This window comes from Trachemys scripta, chromosome 10 (genome assembly GCF_013100865.1).
Source record: "Trachemys scripta elegans isolate TJP31775 chromosome 10, CAS_Tse_1.0, whole genome shotgun sequence".
NCBI lineage: Eukaryota > Metazoa > Chordata > Testudines > Emydidae > Trachemys > Trachemys scripta.
In genome coordinates this window covers 57,173,403-57,189,022 of record NC_048307.1, presented here as the reverse complement: position 1 = coordinate 57,189,022, position 15,620 = coordinate 57,173,403, and the positions used below count along the sequence as shown (strand labels likewise).

General features: G+C 44.7%; 1 protein-coding gene across 2 annotated transcripts in view; it reads right to left on the bottom strand.

The window, feature by feature from the left end:
• THSD4 (thrombospondin type 1 domain containing 4) overlaps window positions 1-15,620 on the bottom strand; it is a 727,210-nt gene that overhangs the window by 584,386 nt on the left and 127,204 nt on the right. For both annotated transcript variants that reach the window (XM_034783208.1, XM_034783207.1), the window contains exons 2-3: window positions 13,227-13,334; window positions 5,316-5,385 (exon numbers count right to left, since the gene is read on the bottom strand). In XM_034783208.1, the coding sequence (XP_034639099.1) occupies window positions 5,316-5,385; window positions 13,227-13,255 (99 nt within the window). In that variant the 5' untranslated portion in view covers window positions 13,256-13,334. The remainder of the gene's footprint in view (window positions 1-5,315; window positions 5,386-13,226; window positions 13,335-15,620) is intronic.

The window sequence follows — 15,620 nt, the reverse complement described above, 5'->3', positions numbered from 1 at the left end:
AAGTAGCAGAAGACGCAAAGTAAGAGTGAGATGATTTTTTCACTTCACTTTTCACCACCGTCAGTGTTGTGCGCTGATCCAAGGCCACAGTACATTTCTCTCGCCATTCTACTCTTCTCCATGGAAAGATCTGATCCCACTTTTAGCCCAGCTGATTTCTAATGAATTGACTACTACATGTAATGCAGGCCATGTGTATATTGGACATAACTTAAATTGCTGGCTATAAATTAAGTCTGCAGAGTCTACATTATATAAGTTCACTTGGAACAGCAGCATTAATATTTAATGACAATTACAAGAAACACACTGAATATTTGTGGCTTTTATTCATGAGTGCCTGACAAACAAGTCCAAGCACTTCTAGATAGCAGTTGCTCAGATCTCTGATGAGTGGCTGAAGAACGGAGCATAGGCCAACTAAAACATCACCACACAATGTGTACATGTCTGCCTGGTTAGTGAGCTCTGCTATTTTAATCCTTTCGTGCATTTTTGGAAGCCTTTAATCAGAGATGCAGTAAACTGTTTGAATTTTACAGTACATGGTAAGTGTAAATACTACCAGATTAAATGGTTTGGGTTTCCGTTCTTTGTATAAAAAAACCCCAACCTAAACATCTGTGCCTGTCAAGATTAAAGGACTAAAACCCCTGGAAATAGAAGATTTTTGTATCCATGAGGCACTGCTGAGAGCTACAATGCCTGAGAAGCTTAACTGCCCCACCAACTGATTTCATCCACATCTGAAGGGACTTAAATATTTTCTAAACACTTGAAAAAGTAAGCTGCTCTGAATCAATTTAGCACAGTCTTTGTGTGACTAGAGCTTGAGACTTCCTCCTAACTGTGCCTAATCTTTCACACCAAAAGCACATCCATTGTTGGCTGTGAGCTCAGTGTTCAAGACAGAGAATGTTGTCCACTGGGAATTCAGCTGAGATCATGTACTTTCAAAGAAACTCACAGCTCAATTTTGATCCCACTTGCAGCCATTTTACACTGATGCAACTTGACTCCTCCTGATTTACACTGAGGTCAGGGCCGGCTCCAGGCACCAGCCGACCAAGCATGTGCTTGGGGCGGCATCTTGTAAGGGTCGGCCAATCTTGGGGTGGCGGGGCGGCACTCGGGTTTTTGTTTGTTTGTTTGTTTGTTTTGGTTCGGCGGGGGGAAGGGGTTGTTTTTGGGGGGGGGGGGTTTGTTGCTTCGGGCGGCAAAAAAGTTAGAGCCAGCCCTGTCTGAGGTAAAGGAGATCAGCATCAGGCTCTCAGATTATAGAGCTGAGAGGCTTCTTCAGGTTAAGTCACTACCAAATTCAGGCCAACGGTCAAAAATATTTTAACAAAACTGTTTCTTTTCCTGTCACGGATGATCACATGTCCCTGATCCTTTAGGCTGCTGAACACCTTCTTGGAAGCCATCAGCACTCAACTCCTAGTAGGAGTTGGAGCTCTGTACCTTGCAGGATCAATCCTGCTATGCCAAAATGATGCTCTTGTCACTGCACAGTGTTTATTCACATGGACCCCAAAGTATTTTATTTATATGAACACATTGGCACAGATTCCTGGCATGGCTAAGTTCCCTTTGCATTATTCTAGCAGCAAAAAGAGGGGCCTTAAAACAGCCCTAAAGGGGCACCTAGCGATTCCCACAATGTAGGCAGTCTGATTAACTTCCCTCCCCTAAATTTACACTGGGCCCCAAGTCTAGAAAAGACAAAGTTAGGTCCCATAGCTAGGGATGCCAATCTTGGTTGGATGTATTCCTGGAAACTTCTTCATCAAATGACAATCTTCAGGAATTAAAGATTAATTTTTAATTCCTGGAGACTCCAGGCCAATCCTGGAGGGTTGGCAACGCTACCTGTACCTGTTAGAGACTTAAAGGTCCAATATCTCATAACTCACCTGGTCTAGAAATGGGAGATTTATACAACTGGAAAGGAGAATCTCCTAGCTTTCCAGTCACAGCACTTGCTGTAGGCCCTGGAAGGTCCCAGGCTTAAAGTAGTTACAGTTCTGTGTATATGAAAACTATTTTCAGAGCTCCACGATAAAGCTGTTCAATAATCCCTGATTTTCACAAGTGTTGATGAAAAGATGAGGGATAACATTCTTCACAAACATTATGTGAAAAAAAGTGTGTCTTGTTTCTACCAGTTCTATCCCACAACTTAAAGGATGGGAAATTTGCTGAAAATCTACCTCTTGCTGCTGTCAAGCTATACTCTAGAATCTAAGCTTTCACTTGAAAGGAAACAAAAAACTTCTCTCACTCTCCATAATTCATCTTCACTAGACTTTTGAGTATCAAGCTAATAGTTTGTTAATTAACTTGTGGTGCTCACTATGTTCATAAAGGCTAGTGTGGATTCTTCCCACATGTTTGTTCCAGTGGTAAACTTCTTCTACATGTGCAAATTCTTCCACATGTGTGGAATATATGAATATGCAAACATTTGTCCTTTATCCTAGGGATAAGTCTAGGTTAAGGAACATTTTCAAATGTAAAAACTATTCCTGAGTCGGCAGACACCCTGGAACAATAGCTTAGAGAGATGTGAATGGCCTTGGATCTATAACTCTGAAATCTTAAATAAAAATAACTGCTATCTTATTCAGATTCAGAGTTAATAGCAGAGCAGTACAAATAGCTCTACTATAAATAGCATGTTAGTTCCTAAAGTCACATGAATACGTTCTTCATTTTTAGTTCACGGGGCCTGGTCCCTATAAATTTAACAATGCTCATCAGTTTCTAGTGACCACAAAAATTTTAAGTGAAATTCAATTTCAACTAATGTGTTTTCTGATAAACAGAAGTTTTGCTCTTGAAGGCAACAGAAGTTCAGAATAAGAAACTGCAAACAAAAAGAAAACTCTCCCAACTATACTGTTGTTCCTACAGCCTGTTTCCATTTGCACTTCTGCACTATTTAAGAATTTGGCTAATTTTCCTCTCTAGCTAAATTTGGGCTAGTGTGCCAAAAATAGATTATTTTTGTGTTTCAGAGCAAAGTAACCTATTCAGCTCAGCTCCTGCAGGATTTGCTGAAGAAGAGTTTTTCTCTTCTAAAATATTTTTTACTATATGTTGGCATGCAGGACCAGACTTTCATTTCTCCACTAATATTAACACAGCCAATAAGCCAAATCCTATTAGAAACATATCCAAAGCAGTGACTCGAGTTAATTAAAACAAATGTTAGTGTACATGGGAAAACTACAGGTGAACTTTAGTTCAAAAGCAATATTACTTCCAAACAAGCTGAAGTATGATGTAAGTTCCCAACCAGCAGGAACCTATTTCAAGCTGCTTTGAAGGAAAAATAACATTCCTACCACTGATACCTTTGAGGGAGGGGTGGCGGGAAAGGGTTTTAAGGAAGAGAAATAAAGAATAAAATAAAATAGTAAGACCCCCCATAATGACAGAGAGAGAGAAAAAACCACCACCCCAAACCTCTGCCTATAAAGCATTAAAATACAAGGTCCCAGCTGCACTGAGGTGCAGTTAAATTGGATTCCCATCAGCTGCTTTGGGGATTCTCTTCATTTTCCAGAAAGCTTCAGAGTAAGAAAATAACTGGACTATTTACAAATATTTTAGCAGAACATTCACCCAAGTATTCACATCCAGGACTCAGAGTTTATTTCCTGTCTTTATCTTTAAGAGCCAAAAACAACTGTACAAGGTGCAAACTGAGCAAGCATCAGAGGTGAAAGTGGGCTGGTATGGACTGGTACAGCGTACCAGTAAGAAGTGGCCGCCGGTATGGGCCCGTACACAACCAAAGTTAAAGGGCTACTGCAGCAGTGCTTTAACATCGCTGCCCCTTTTGCCCCGCCCAGAGGAGCGGGGGGGGAAAGCGGCAGCTGTCCAATGGCCCAGCGATTTAAAAGGGCCCAGGGCTCCCAGCTGCCGCAACTGCAGCAGCAGCCAGAGGCCCAGGCCCTTTAAATCGCCTCCAGAGCCCCAGCAATGTGGAAGGGCTGGCTGGGGTAGGCTGACCCCTAGCCGCACCCCTTCCCCCTGAGGCCCCAGCCCTTCTGTCTGAGGGCCCAGAGGTGGGTCCCCGTACCAATAAGACTTAAGTTACTTCCACCCCCGGCAATCATACTATTTTTAGCACCACAAACTAAAGCACCAAAGATTTATGAATATGCCAAAGGCACATGCATAAGGACCACTGACTAAACAGCCTCTTTATTCCCAGAGACTGGCTCAGATCCACCAATTTAATGTGTACTCTAATTTTTAATTCCATAAAGCCTTGTAAGAGTACATAAGAAAGTTTCCAAACAATGTTAAGTTGTATCATTCACTAGAATTTTAGAAACAGCTACTGCTCCACTGCAGAAAACCTCCCCCCGAACATATCTGCTGTTCTGCAATTTCTGTCCACAGAAGCAAAAGGAGCTCAACACAGAAGCTGCTAGCAGGGGTACAAAGTTACTCGCTTAGCAAACACACACCAGAATCTCAACATAAAAGCAGGAACAACTCCCCCAGTGACAAAGCTGAGAGTTTACACTTAATTAGAAAGATGTCTCTCTCAGCCTGAGCAGCTAACATTCTTGTTGTCTGGCAGTTGATAGGTGGGGTCAGAGGGGTTTGGGGAAGTTTAACTCAGACTTTGAGGCCAGAAGGGACCATCATGGTCATCTAGTCTGACATCCTGCACATTGCAAGCCACAGAACCTCACTCACCCACTCCTGAAATTGACTCCTAACCTCTGGCTGAGGTACTGAAATCCTCAAATCATGATTTAAAGACTTCAAGTTACAGAGAAACCACCATACACAGTATCTAGTTTAAATCTGGAGGATTGGCAACCCTACGATCTGTTGCACGTAAGGGACAACATATAAAACCAGAAGCATCCCAGAAAACTGGTAAGAAACTGCACCACAAATTGCTCCCAATGGTGAAACGCTCAGTAAGTGAACTCTGTCAAATTATTATCCTTAGTGATATCGCAAGAAAGAAAATGCCTCTAGGGAAGAAGGCTAGCTGGTTGGGGAAACTTCCTCCCTTATGATGTCATTTTAGCAGGGACATTCCCCTCCTCTCTGCACTTTAAGATCCCTAGCAGGGGACTGGGAATCCAACCTGCATCTGGCACCAGAGTATGCTAACCAACACAAGGGCACAGGGCCAGACAGCCTCCCATCTTTTTTACATAATAAGATCCTGCATATAATGCCTAACAGCAGAGGTATTTGCACCAAGTTACTTTATGTTTCTTACACTAACACACCATACATGTTACTTCTAATGATACAAAACCCGAATTTCTGTAGCTTACCTTTCTGTGTTCAATTGACGTTTGTGGGATGACCAGCTGAAATCCTAATACCACTATGAAACTGAGAAGTCTGCAAAAAATAGATAATATTGAATGTGTATGTATTGCAGATAATCACTGAACCACACCACGTACCCCAGCTACCTGTCTTAAAGCTTGAGCCTACAAAAGCTTAGGCACTTGAGTAAATTTACTGACATGAGTAGTGTCACATGAAACATCCACATAACACAACATTTCTTGGACCATATAACGTGTATTTCTGCAGCATGCTTGTGTGCATGTGCCTTTCTTAAAGGCAAAATATACCAAGCAACTTACCAGCATGATAATAAAGAGGGTAGAACTGGGCAAGCCACATAACTACACACACACACACACACACACTTTATTGCTACAAACCGTATCCCACTTTATGCTTGAATAAAGATGAAAACTAACATTTTCAGAAGCATTCTATTAATTTTGTGCACCTCCATTTTTGGGTGCCCAAACAGTTCCCCTGATTTTCAAAAGTGCAAAGGAAAATTTGACTGTAAACATACAAAACCAAACCCCACTTCTTAGTTCTTTCCTGGGCCATGACTCCTCCCTCCTCAGTACAGTTGTGTAAAATAGTGTTGAGGAAGCACTGAACACGCACAGAACCTCTGTGACAGCAAGGGGACAGGTTCCTCTCCAGTCAGCTGTGGATACTGACTAGACTTTACAGCACAAGACCTGGGGGGCAGCAAGACAACTCACCTGTCACTTTCTCCAGAGACTCTCACCACACCCAGGTGCCCAATACATGGTTCAATGTTTATGATCCCCATTCCCCCTGCCTCTCTCCATCCATAACATGTCAACATTGAGAAAGAGTGCCCAGGATTTGCAGATAGCATCTGAGCAACCTCTGCTCCCCACTCCAAGTGGAGCTACAGGCCCCAAACGCCAAGCTGCTTTTGAGCCTCTCTAGCCCTTCTTCCACCAACCAGGCAGACGCTGATCCACCATCAATAAGGGGCTTCCTTGTCACATCTATATGGGTCCAAATGTAGCTCAGTGAGGGGCCTCATTCTTGGCCCTGCTGTCAGCTATTTTGTGCTGCTCAAAAGGCTGCACAAAAGGGATTGCTGGTCAGAGGCACACCAGTTGCATCTAATATTTTTCTGTGATGGGTTTCGGTTCAGGGGTGCAATCCAGACCACTGAGAGGTTGTGTCACTACCTGCCCTATAACCCTGGGTGCCTCACAATACTTTGTTGCTGTAGCTCTCAACCCGGGCCACTCACAACCAGCCTACAAGCAGGAGGGTCATACCCTGAGTGTCTGTGTATAGCTTCAGCCCTGGTCTAGCAGACTCTGACCCCAGCAGCCTGAAGCAACACACCATCACACACTGGCTTCCAGCCAGCACACTCCCAGTCAGGGCCGGCTCCAGGCACCAGCAAAACAAGCAGGTGCTTGGGGCGGCATATTTCTAGGGGCGGCATTCTGGTGCTGGCCATCATAGGTGCCGACTCAGAGGCATGGGGAAAAAGCGTCCCCGCCGCCCCAGCTCACCGCCCCAGCTCGCCTCCGCTCTGCCTCCGCCTGCTCCCCTGAGTGCGCCACCACCGCTCCGCTTCTCCCCCCTCCCTCCCAGGCTTGCTGGGCGCAAAACAACTGTTTCGCGCAGCAAGGCTGGGAGGAGAAGCCGAGCGGGGGGGCGCTCGGGGGAGGCGGCGGCGGTGGAGTGGAGGTGAGCTGGAGTGGGGAGCAGTTCCTCTACCCCCCCGTTACTTCCTGTGCCCCCCGCCCTAGCTCTCCTCCGCTCTGCCAGCTCCCCTGAACGTGCCACTGCTCCGCTTCTCCCCCCCTCACCTGAGAGGAAGGGGGGGAGAAGTGGAGCGGCGGCGCGCCCAGGGGAGCAGGCGGAGTGGAGGTAAACTAGGGCGGGAGGTTGTGGGGGGCCCCGCAGGAAGCAATGGGGGGATGGGGGAAATGCGGTATGCCCGGGGGGAGGAGGCAGGGCTGGGGATTTGGGGAAGGGGTTCGGAAAGGGTGGAGTTGGGGCGGGGCCAGGGGCAGGGAGGCACGAATAAAAAGGGGGGGGCTGCCAAAAAATTTTTTGCTTTGGGCGGCAAAAATCCTAGAGCCAGCCCTGCTCCCAGTCCCAACTTGTCCCCAAACAGTGTGCTCTGTAATGTCCAGCCCGCTTCTGGACAGCTCAGAGAAATAATAAGGTTTGTTTGTTCCTCTAAAGACACAAAACCTACCAGCTTGCCACATTAACTGGAGTTAAGATTCACTTTAATTCAAACACAGCACTGGTAATTTAGATTGATGGTAAAACAAGTTTATTTACAAAAGATGACAGGATTTTAAGGGAGTTCAGGTACAAAAGGAGGAGAGTGAAAAAATTGTTCTCGTTAACCTCTGAGGATAGGACAAAAAGCAAGGGGCTTAAATTGCAGCAAGGAAGGTATAGGTTGGATATTAGGAAAAAACTTAACTGTCAGGGTAGTTACTGGAACAAATTACCTATGGTTGTGGAATCTCCATTACTGGAGGTTTTGAAGAGCAGGTTAGACAAATACCTGTCAGGAATGGTCTAGTTATTACTTAGTCCTGCCTCGAGTGCAGGGGACTGGACTAGATGATCTATCGAGGACCCTGCCAGTCCCACACTTCTATGATTAAGTTAGAAAGGGTTACAAGCAAATAAAAATGAAAACAAATCTAAAAGTGTCAAACTTAATCCATCAAGGTACAACCTTTACCTATGCAAGTTTCTCACCTATATTCAGTTTCCAGATAGTTCAACCACCCTTTGGTTAAAGAAACCATCTTTCTCAGCTTGCATGAGCTCTGTTGTGTGTGTTTGATTAGTTATAGATGCAAAAGATGGCTTCTGTCTTTATCTTCCAAAGTCCAATGACTGTTCCAAGAGGCAGAATGACCTCATGCTATTTTTTCCCTTCCTGTGGCCTTCCCACCCCTTGACTGATTTCAGTATAAATGCAGCTTCCATTGGTTTTGGTCACACCTGGCTTAATCTCAGGAGACAGGTAAATAGCTGCCTGCCCTCCTGTCTGAGAGGGAATCTGTTTCTCCACAGACTTTAAAACATAATATGATTAAGTATCCATATTTCCTCCTATACTTTTAATACATACATTTCACAATGATATTAATTAGTGTGTCATTAGCTTTCAGCAAAGACCTCACTCTATACATTTCATTAATACAGTAATACTGTATATGATCAGTTGATTCAATTGCTTAACATCTGAGGTTCAGCCGACTGTCTTTATAAACCAGTAAACCTTTTAAATGGATTCTTCCAAAAAGTAAAACCCAGACCAAGCTTCTCTCCCCCGCTGGGTGTAGACACCCTGCTGTCTCCTCACCCACTTGTTAGCATGAGGTTTGCCTCCATCCCTTGTTAGCTTGTTGGGTCTGTTTATGTGATATGTAAATACATTCTCATTGTCCTTAAAAGTACATAGAAAGTAATTCCCAGTGGGCAAAACACATTCCTTTGTTTAGGGCAGATCAGTTTACCAACTCCCCCTGACATATCTGGTTTATCTGCACTTTGGTTGTAATTCCAGCATATATTCATAACTCTTAATGCTCACTGCATATGCACATCACGCAAGAATTTGAATGATTGGTGAGTCAGTTTTCATATCATACCGCACAAGGCATATTTTACACAAGGATTATTACAATAGTGTGAATACAGGGGTGCTGTCACACTCTCACCCAGCCTTGAAGAGACCACAATGACAATGAAGCTCAGAGAAACTCTGATCTGTCTAGCCTCACCATCACAATGCCTCTTAAGTGGCCATTACAAGTTAGCCTAAATTAAAACAGTCCTTTGACTGCTCTAATTTGCACCAGAGATTGGTGTGTCCCCTAGGAAGCCCCACTGAAAATTTACAGTAAAAATTAACCTGGTCCTATGAACACCTAGTAGTCTGATGAATTTCAAAAGCAAAGACAAGAATGGTGGAGATGATGAAACACAGTAAACCACAAAGAATCCAGCTGCAAACTAAGGGCTTATCTACATGGTCAGGTAATTTGCTTTACAGAGGTGATATTTCTAAAGCGCACCATGCACTAGGTAACCTTGAGTCCACACCAGCAGGATACACACAGATCAATTAACGTGCAACGTCTTAGTGCGCTTTAGAAATCATCACCCCATAGGGCATATTACCCCACCATGAAGACAAACCCTAACAGATCAGACAGAATCCAGCTGCACTTCCCACTCACAGCACCCTTCTCCACAACCCTTTAAATATTCTACATTGTTTCAGACACTTTCAGAGGGGGGCTGACAAATCTCATCAGAAGCAAGGTGTCTCGTACAGCAACCCCTTGGTAGTCTTGAAACAGTTAACTGAAATTTTACTAAAAAACGCCAGTTAGGCATTTAAACTCCACAACAAAAATGAACAGTGTCACAAGCTTTAAACCAAAAGTGCTGTTGAGTTGTTAGGTCCTGATCCAGACCTAAGTATTTTGGGTTAGGTCCCGGGAAATCCTCTCCTGAGCCATCTTCACCCAGCACTAGGGTTACCACCTGGCTCGTATTTGATCAGCCTGGCCTGTTTGTTTTTATGTATTGCCAGAAACAGAATTTAATCTGCCAGGGTTTTTTGAACTGGTTCTAAAGATTTTCATTATTATCACAATATACTGGGATATCTAATGTTAGAAGTTTCTGTGTCCAGCTAACAATGCTATGATGTTGCTGTTAAAAATAAGAAATGGCTGAAAATGGCAAATTCAAACAGCAAATATAAATTCAAGAAAAAGACTAAATGGATTTTCTTTATATATAAAGTTCCAGAAAGTTCACATTCAAGTATACAGTTAAAAATATAGAATCAATGAAGTTTCAGGGGGAAAGGATCTCAGTGAAGACCGAAACAAACAAAGCAGCTTGGAGAAACACAACCAAGGTAAGAAAATGATGTTCTCTCTCTAGATACTATAAAGTGGCTGTTGATGTGGATGTGTGGAGTTACTTTTGGTTGGGGTTGTGGTGGGCTTGCCTTGTGGGGAGTGTGCTAGGTTTTTTGCATTTCAAAAGGTGCCCACCCAGCACTCCTCCTTAGGAGAAGCAGGCAAGCCATCTTATCTTGTCTGGTAGATCCTGATTGCCTACTGCCTCCTCCTGGCATTTCTAACTGACAGAGGGGCAAATCTTGTTGGTTCCCCCAGTACCAAGTTTGAGTCACTTCTCTAGGCAGTGTGTGGAGGTCTAAACTCACTACCCCTCTTTCCCAGGTCATATGTCTCCTTCGAGAGGGTGCGTCAGGGCAGCAACAGCTCCAGCAGGGACAGAGAAGGCCTGATACACACTGTTACAGGGGTCTAACAAACAGAGATACTTTTTTGCACTTGCCATTTTGTTACCACAAACATAGAAAACTCAAGAAAAAAAGTTCTCTATGTTAGAAAGATATTTGTTTGCCTTCACTAACATACTGGGGGTGGGGGAACTGGCCATTGGATAATAAGTATTATATAGTGCCTATCACCACCTCATTATCATGTTCTAGTCCTCTTGCACAAAGCAATAACCATGAAAAGGATAAAAACTAAAGTGCCAGTCTTGTTTTCTTTGTTTTTAAATCAGAACATTTTAAAGCCCTTTTAAAAACATGCTGCATCTTTTATTGTTATTAGCACCCAGATGTTCCAGAGCCTCTGCATACACAGTAAGAAACAGTCCCCATCCTGAAGAGGGGGCACTTCCAGAGAAAGGGAGGGAGAAAACAGAGACATAAAGAGGGGAAATAATTTGCCCAAGGTCATATAGCAGTTAAAAGGCAAAACTGGAAATAGAACTCAGATCTTCCTACTCCCAGTCCAGTGCCTTAATTACAGAACACACTGCCTTCCCAAGTGTGTCCTGTAATCCAGGAGCCACATATGCTTTTCCCTCATGGACAGGTGATCTCCTTCACAGTGCCCCATTTCAATGAAGTTTTAATGGAAATATGACAAACTCCTAGCTAGAATACAAATCACAGACACCCCCGGGCAGCCTCACATTATATGATCCCCATAATAGTTTTGGAACATCTGATTTGCTCTAGTTGAATACCCGCTTTACTTTTTCAGAGGTCTTCACCCTCTGTCTGGCTTCTACTCTCCCTGTTCCCTCAGAGGATGCAATAGGAAGTTCAGCATTTGCATAGGGAAACAAACTTTCATGAACAGCAAAATTTCCAGGCTCTGTCGATGGGCAGCACATCTCTATGAATACATTTTAATAAAATCCTGCATGAGGGTGGCAGTTCTAAAGTGAGCAAGGACTAAAATCTTCAAAGCAAATTACTTAGCAGATTAAAAATTCCCACTTCAAAACTGAACTCCTTAGCATGTGTGTGATTATTCTGTGCCAAGCTTTTCCTGACCAGTCTCTAAAAAGGGGGATTACAATTCAGCATGTGTGTGCACGCGCACACAGGGACAATGAGGGTAGTTTATAGTTTGTCTCTGTGTATGTGCTTGGGTCTGCCAAAAATATTTGTTATCAACCTACTGTTTCAAGCACATAGGAAATCTGGTAGGAATACTTAAGCCTTCCTGAGGAAAGCCTCTGGGTTGATTGAGGGGTTGTGATTTTTTTTTTTTTTTAATTTCATGTTATTTCACTTTGACTTAGTTGACTTTGGCCGCTTCTCTGGAGTTGGTAATTTTATTTATCATGCTTGACTAGTGCTAGGTTCTCTAAACTACCAAAATAGGTTTATCCTGCTCTGAAGATTTGTTACAGACATTCTAAATACGTGGGAAAGCCAAAAAAAATACCAAGCACACATCAAAATTAGGCACATTTGAAGTGGAGTATGTAGGGATCTATCAAACTGTCAAACCAAAACATCCATCTCACACCAGGTGGAGAATACAGCAAAGTATTCAGTCATACTCCCCCATAGTGGCAATGCCATCTTTTGTTTAAATCAATGTCCGGGGGGGAGGTTTCCTGTTGAAGACACTAATACTCTTATCTGGGGAGGTGTCAAAAGGCGGAAAGATGCCCCTCAGTGAGTTTCTCCCCTATTATTGATTATGGTGGTGGGGGGGACGGTTGTCTCCTCGTGGTATAAGCTGTGGGGCCACTCTGTATCATATCCTGTGCCTCTGGCAGCCATGGTGAGTGACTTCCCTGAGCATGGGGGCTTCTTGGTCCATCTGTGTGGGGGGAGGCTGGGAGAAGTCTCCAAAGAAAAGGTAGCACTGTTATAGGCTGCAGTATATAGAAGATCCATTGGAGTGTGAAATCCGAGCTGAAAGCTCAAGACAGAAGCAGGTCTGGATCTGGGGATTTCGGTCCAAAGCCTGGCATTTGAAATTCAGAAGAGAGAGGGTTGGACCTGAGGAGTCACTTCCAGTCCATTTTCACACAAATGAAAGGAAACACGCAATGCCCTAGCAGTCATGAACATGTGAATGAATCATTCCAAGAACATATAACTTTAATGCATACATTACAATTCATTCAAAGTTTAAGAATAAAAATTATTTAAAAGGCATTTACTATAATTGGGAGTCATTAGATCTCACCAAAAATGGTATAAAAAAAATCTGCAAATTACAAGAAATCCTGCTAAGACACCGACACAAGGTGAAAAGAAGCCATCCTGGAACAGGAACAAGACATTGGGAACTTTCCAATTCTCTCCTCCCCCCCTCAAAGATTGCTCAAAGATTGCCCTTGCCTGATTTTTCTAAGTGATCTATGCACTTAACCATTCAATCATTTGGACTGGACTTTGCATTAAACTACTAATGGTCCAAATAGTTAAAATAACACTTGCTTGTAAAGTCTACAGATATTCAGTCAATCAATACTTATTGCACTGTGACAAGAGCATATTAAATCATTAAAAATAATTTTATTGTACAACTTACCTCAAAGATACTATTAAACTGTCTACCATGATCCTTGATTATGAAGCCTCTTGGGGTGGACAAATGCACTTCAATGTGTTAGAACGTAATGCAGATTACACACAAATCCTACAGAAATAGAGAAAAAAATATTTGTCAATACTTATTCAATACTTTCCAGGATGCTAATGAAACTAGAGATAGGTCCCAACCGAACATCTGTAGCTGAACTCCTTTGGACTTTGCAGCAATTCAGATCAGAACTTAGGGTCTACATCTATTTAGCAAAGCACTTGAGTATGTGCTTAAATATAAGCATACATTTTCCCACTGAAGTCAATGGGACTTAAGGAATGGACTGCCGAATCATGGTCTGAACAACAAAGTATAAATAACCAGTGTTAAAAAGAGTACTTGTCTTTTTATTTCATGCCTCCGTTACGGCACTTTGGTGGCTTCAGTTCCCCTGTGGTGTGCCAGCATGCACCATGCCATTATTTCATGACTGCCTCAGGTCGTTTATTTTTTTTTAGGATATGACAGATTTTTTTAAAGGGTTTCCAAATGTTAGTACCAATACCGTTTCTAAGCATTCGAGTGCACACTGCAGAAGATAAGACTCCTCTGTGGTCCAGCCAAAATGCAAGAACCAATACATCCTCTCTGAATTCATCACGTAGTCTGTCTAGGTATCTTAGGTATTTCTATGGCCCGATTACCATAGTTACCGGAGTGCCTCACAATTTTTAAAATTTAAATGTGATTTATCCTCACAACACCCCTGTGATGTAGGGCAGTGATATCAACACCACATTACAGATGGGGGAAATCAAGGCACAGAAAGGCTAAGTGACTTGCCAAACCAGTCAAACCAGAAGCCTGTGGCAGAGCAGGGAATTGAGCCCAGGTCACCCAGATCTTAGGCAGTGCCTTAACCACTGGACCTTCCTCTCCTAGTTATAGAGCATTTTATATTTGTGCCTTTTAGTTTTGCAAACACAAACATAAGTTCTGTTAGCCCATTATATCATGGGCATAAGTTCTGAACTATTGGGACACTGGGGATTCTTTGTCTGGTAAAGTTGCAGTCAACATACTGGGTGTCCAGTAACGGCAGTGGGATTTTGAAATATGAATGAGACAGGGATGGTGAGTTGTATGGGCCCGCGGTGCCCAGGCTCCAGGAATATTCAAGGCCTGGGTGCCCAGCTCCACCAATGTTCAGAGCCAAGTCTCTGCCCCGGCCCTGCCTGCCGCCCCCAGACGCCTCTCCCTGACTCCGGAGTGTCCCTGCCTACAACACAAGAGTGGCGCCGGCAGCAGGCTGAGGCAACTGCTGCACCTGAGGAGGGAAAGAGGCGCACACATGACTGGCAGCCCTCCCCTCCCCCGGCACCCACCGGGAGGCGACACCGAGGGGCTTCTGGGAGATGGAGTCTAGACCTCACCTGAACAGCTGCTGGGGCTTGGGTGAGAGTGTCCGACCGTATGATCCCTCTTGCCCGCAGCCACCACTCCTGCCCCACCCTGGGCAAAGGGCAGCCCCATCCCCCACGAGGCTATGGTGAGGGGCAGCAGGCTGTAGCAGGGGAGGAGGCCACATGTGATGGCAGTCCCCTCCCCCCCCGGCACCCACCACAGGGGAGGTGAGGGGGCTTCCTGGACCTGAGAGGGGTCCAGCCTCTAGGAGTACGTGTAGTGACAGTGCCGGGTGAGTGTGGGGTTTGGGGGGGGAGAGGAGGCCTCTTCCCTCAGAGCTCCCCTCAGGGACAGGGCTGGGGGGACTGTGGAGTCCTCCTCTCTGGCCCCAGCCCTGGGGCAGCCTGCCTACACCCCAAACTCCTCATCCCCAACCCCACCCCAGAGCCCACATCCCAACCCTCTGCCCCAGCCTTGAGCCCTCCTCCCCCTCCCACGCCCCAAACTCATTCCCAACCCCACTCCAGAGCCCACACCCCCAGCCAGAGCCCTCACCCCCCTCACCCCAACCGTCTGCCCCATCCTGAGCCACCTCCTGCACTGTGAACCCCTCATGCCCAGCCCCACCCCACATCCCTCATCCCAACACCCCAACCCTCTGCCCTAGCCCTGAGCCCCTCCCACACCCCAATCCCCTCATCCCCAGCCCTCATCCCCAACCCTCTGCTCTACACGAGTCCCCTCCCATACTCCAAACCCCTCATCCCCAGCCCCACCCCAGAGCCTGCACCCCCAGCCAGAGCCTTCATCCCCCTCCCACCACACACACCCACATTGTTAAACACTTACTGTTTCCAATCCATTTTTATATATATAGGCTTACAAGGTAGGTATGGGGAGGCGGGACTGGGACCCATTCTAGAAAATCTGCTTCAGAGGAACACAGTATAGTTCTAAATTTAATTTCATGTTAGGATTGACCCTATATCTATGCAT